The 2,500-nt window shown below is 43.0% G+C and overlaps 1 protein-coding gene across 3 annotated transcripts in view; it reads left to right on the forward strand.

The window, feature by feature from the left end:
* st6galnac2 (ST6 (alpha-N-acetyl-neuraminyl-2,3-beta-galactosyl-1,3)-N-acetylgalactosaminide alpha-2,6-sialyltransferase 2) overlaps window positions 1-2,500 on the forward strand; it is a 13,945-nt gene that overhangs the window by 11,348 nt on the left and 97 nt on the right. For all 3 annotated transcript variants that reach the window (XM_076297715.1, XM_076297716.1, XM_076297717.1), the window contains exons 7-9: window positions 782-865; window positions 1,418-1,517; window positions 1,804-2,500. The exon at window positions 1,804-2,500 is cut by the window's right edge and continues 97 nt beyond it. In XM_076297715.1, the coding sequence (XP_076153830.1) occupies window positions 782-865; window positions 1,418-1,517; window positions 1,804-1,974 (355 nt within the window). In that variant the 3' untranslated portion in view covers window positions 1,975-2,500. The remainder of the gene's footprint in view (window positions 1-781; window positions 866-1,417; window positions 1,518-1,803) is intronic.

The raw sequence follows: 2,500 nt of genomic DNA on the forward strand, positions 1-2,500 counted from the left end.
CTGTTGCTCTCAAACACTGTCCACTTACTCAACAAAGTCAGTGTACTGATGGAGGAATAGATTAAACAGACAGATATGGAAGGTTTGCAAAGTGATATCATGCTCCCTTTAAAGAGAATTTTTAATATTTATCTTGATACATGGCATACATTTTGATGTATTTTTGCCCATCCCTGTGTGTGTGTGTGTGTGTGTGTGTGTGTGTGTGTGTGTGTGTGTGTGTGTGTGTGTGTGGGTGTGTGTGAGAGAATTTCATTTGTTCAGTATGTACAGGAGATATAATCTCTTCCTGCTCAAACACACCTGCCTGAATGCATTGTGTATGTGTGTGTGTGTGTGTGAGAGAGAAAGAGAGAGAGAGAGAGAAAGAGAGAGAGAGAGCGCACACACATCTGTGTGAGCGAGTCTTAGAACAATCATGTATATTTGACTTGCAAATATAATGTTCCCCACCCGTATATTACATAAGTGTGTTTGTAAGGTACACGCTCTAGCAGTGCACTTCCACATATGGCCCCTAGATGGTGCTGCATGTCTGTGAATGGCCACATACAGTGGCTGACTCATCACACAGTAGAGCGTCGTAATATTTAATGGAGCCCATTGTGAGCAGCACTGTTATTTATTATTCTCTTTGTGCTCTAAACTCCTAAACTGGGTTTAAACTCAACACTATTTGAACTCGGATGCCTGTTTGTTTTGTAAAGAGAAATATTGGAAGTATATTAGAAATCAGACACATGTGTACATACAGCTGCCGACATGTTGCTTTCTGTCTCAGGCCCACTGAGTATTTCGGGACCAAACCCTCTGTGGAGAAATTCAGGATTCTCCATCCTGACTTCATTACCTATGTGGTGAAGAGGTAAGTGGTGCAGACACACACACACACACACACGCACACACACGACACACACACCGAGATCACTCAGTGGTACTCATACACACTACTCACGCACATACACGACACGCACACACACACTGTTCTGATTTTGTCTCAGAGAATCAGAAATGCACATGTTGATAGACACACAGAATTTGCTTGTAGTTCCTGAATCAAGTTGGGACAGTCTGGGACCATTATTAGTTCCTAGAGTGAACCAAATAGTTATGTAATTCTGATTCATTATTAGTTCCTAGAGTGAACCAAATAGTTATGTAGTTCTAATTCATTATTAGTTCCTAGAGTGAACCAAATAGTTATGTAGTTCTGATTCATTTAAATGAATACACATTCATTAACATTTCTGTAAAATGTGTTAGCCAGCCATAGTTCCTATGTTAGGCACCAATAGTCCTGTAATAGTTCTGTTTGCGGTTGTGTAATAGATCTGTTTGCGGTGGTGTAATAGATCTGTTTGTGGTTCTGTAATAGATCTGTTTGTGGTTCTGTAATAGTTCTGTTTGCGGTTCTCAGGTTCCTGAAGTCTCGTCAGCTCAAGTCGGAGTTCAGACACCTGTACATCCCCAGTACTGGAGCACTGATGCTGTTCACCGCCCTGCACACCTGTGACCAGGTACACACACACACACACACACACACACACACACACACACACAAGCGTGCGAAACACATACACAGGCAAATCCAAATACACAGAAGACACAACACACACACCACACGTACACAGACAAATGCAAATACACACACACAGACACACATGAACACACTGATGGGACCAATCCTAATTTTATTTATTTTTGTGGTGTGTGTGTTTGTCTTGTGTGTCCTTGCATTTGTCTGTGTATTTGTTTGTATGTGTGTGTGTTTACATTTGTATGTGTGTGTTTGTTACACTCCAGGTGTCAGCCTATGGTTTCATCACTCGTAACTATGATGATTTCTCTGACCACTACTTCGACTCCCAGTGGAGACCGCTGCAATTCTTCGCCAACCATGACCTGATGATGGAGGCCCGCATCTGGGAAATACTGCACCTACGCGGGGTCCTAAAGCTGTACCGGAGACGCTGACACACACACACACACTCACACACACACACAACACACACACCTCACACACACACACCACATACACACCTCACACACACCACATACACACCTCACACACACATACACACCTCACACACACCACATACACACCTCACACAAACCACATACACACCTCACACACACATACACACCTCACACACACATACACACCTCACACACACCTCACACACACCTCACACCCACACCACATACATACCTCACACGCACACCACACACACCACACACACACCTCACACACACATACACACCTCACACACACATACACACCTCACACACACACACACACGCACACCACATACACACCTCCCACACGCACACCACACACACACCTCACACACGCAAACCACACACATTAATATAGCAGTACTGTATCTCCAGACCTCTGGAATTGAATGTTCCTGTTGATTTGTATAGTTTTGTGATTCAGTGGGTTTATTTTTACAGTCAGTAATGACACAATTTTGTAAATATGTTTACATTTTCTATA

The sequence above is a fragment of the Alosa pseudoharengus genome, unplaced genomic scaffold (genome assembly GCF_046254945.1).
Source record: "Alosa pseudoharengus isolate Yale_2024_CS ecotype anadromous, Long Island Sound unplaced genomic scaffold, YU_APseudo_1.1 YU_APseudo_1.1_scf_21, whole genome shotgun sequence".
Lineage (NCBI taxonomy): Eukaryota > Metazoa > Chordata > Actinopteri > Clupeiformes > Clupeidae > Alosa > Alosa pseudoharengus.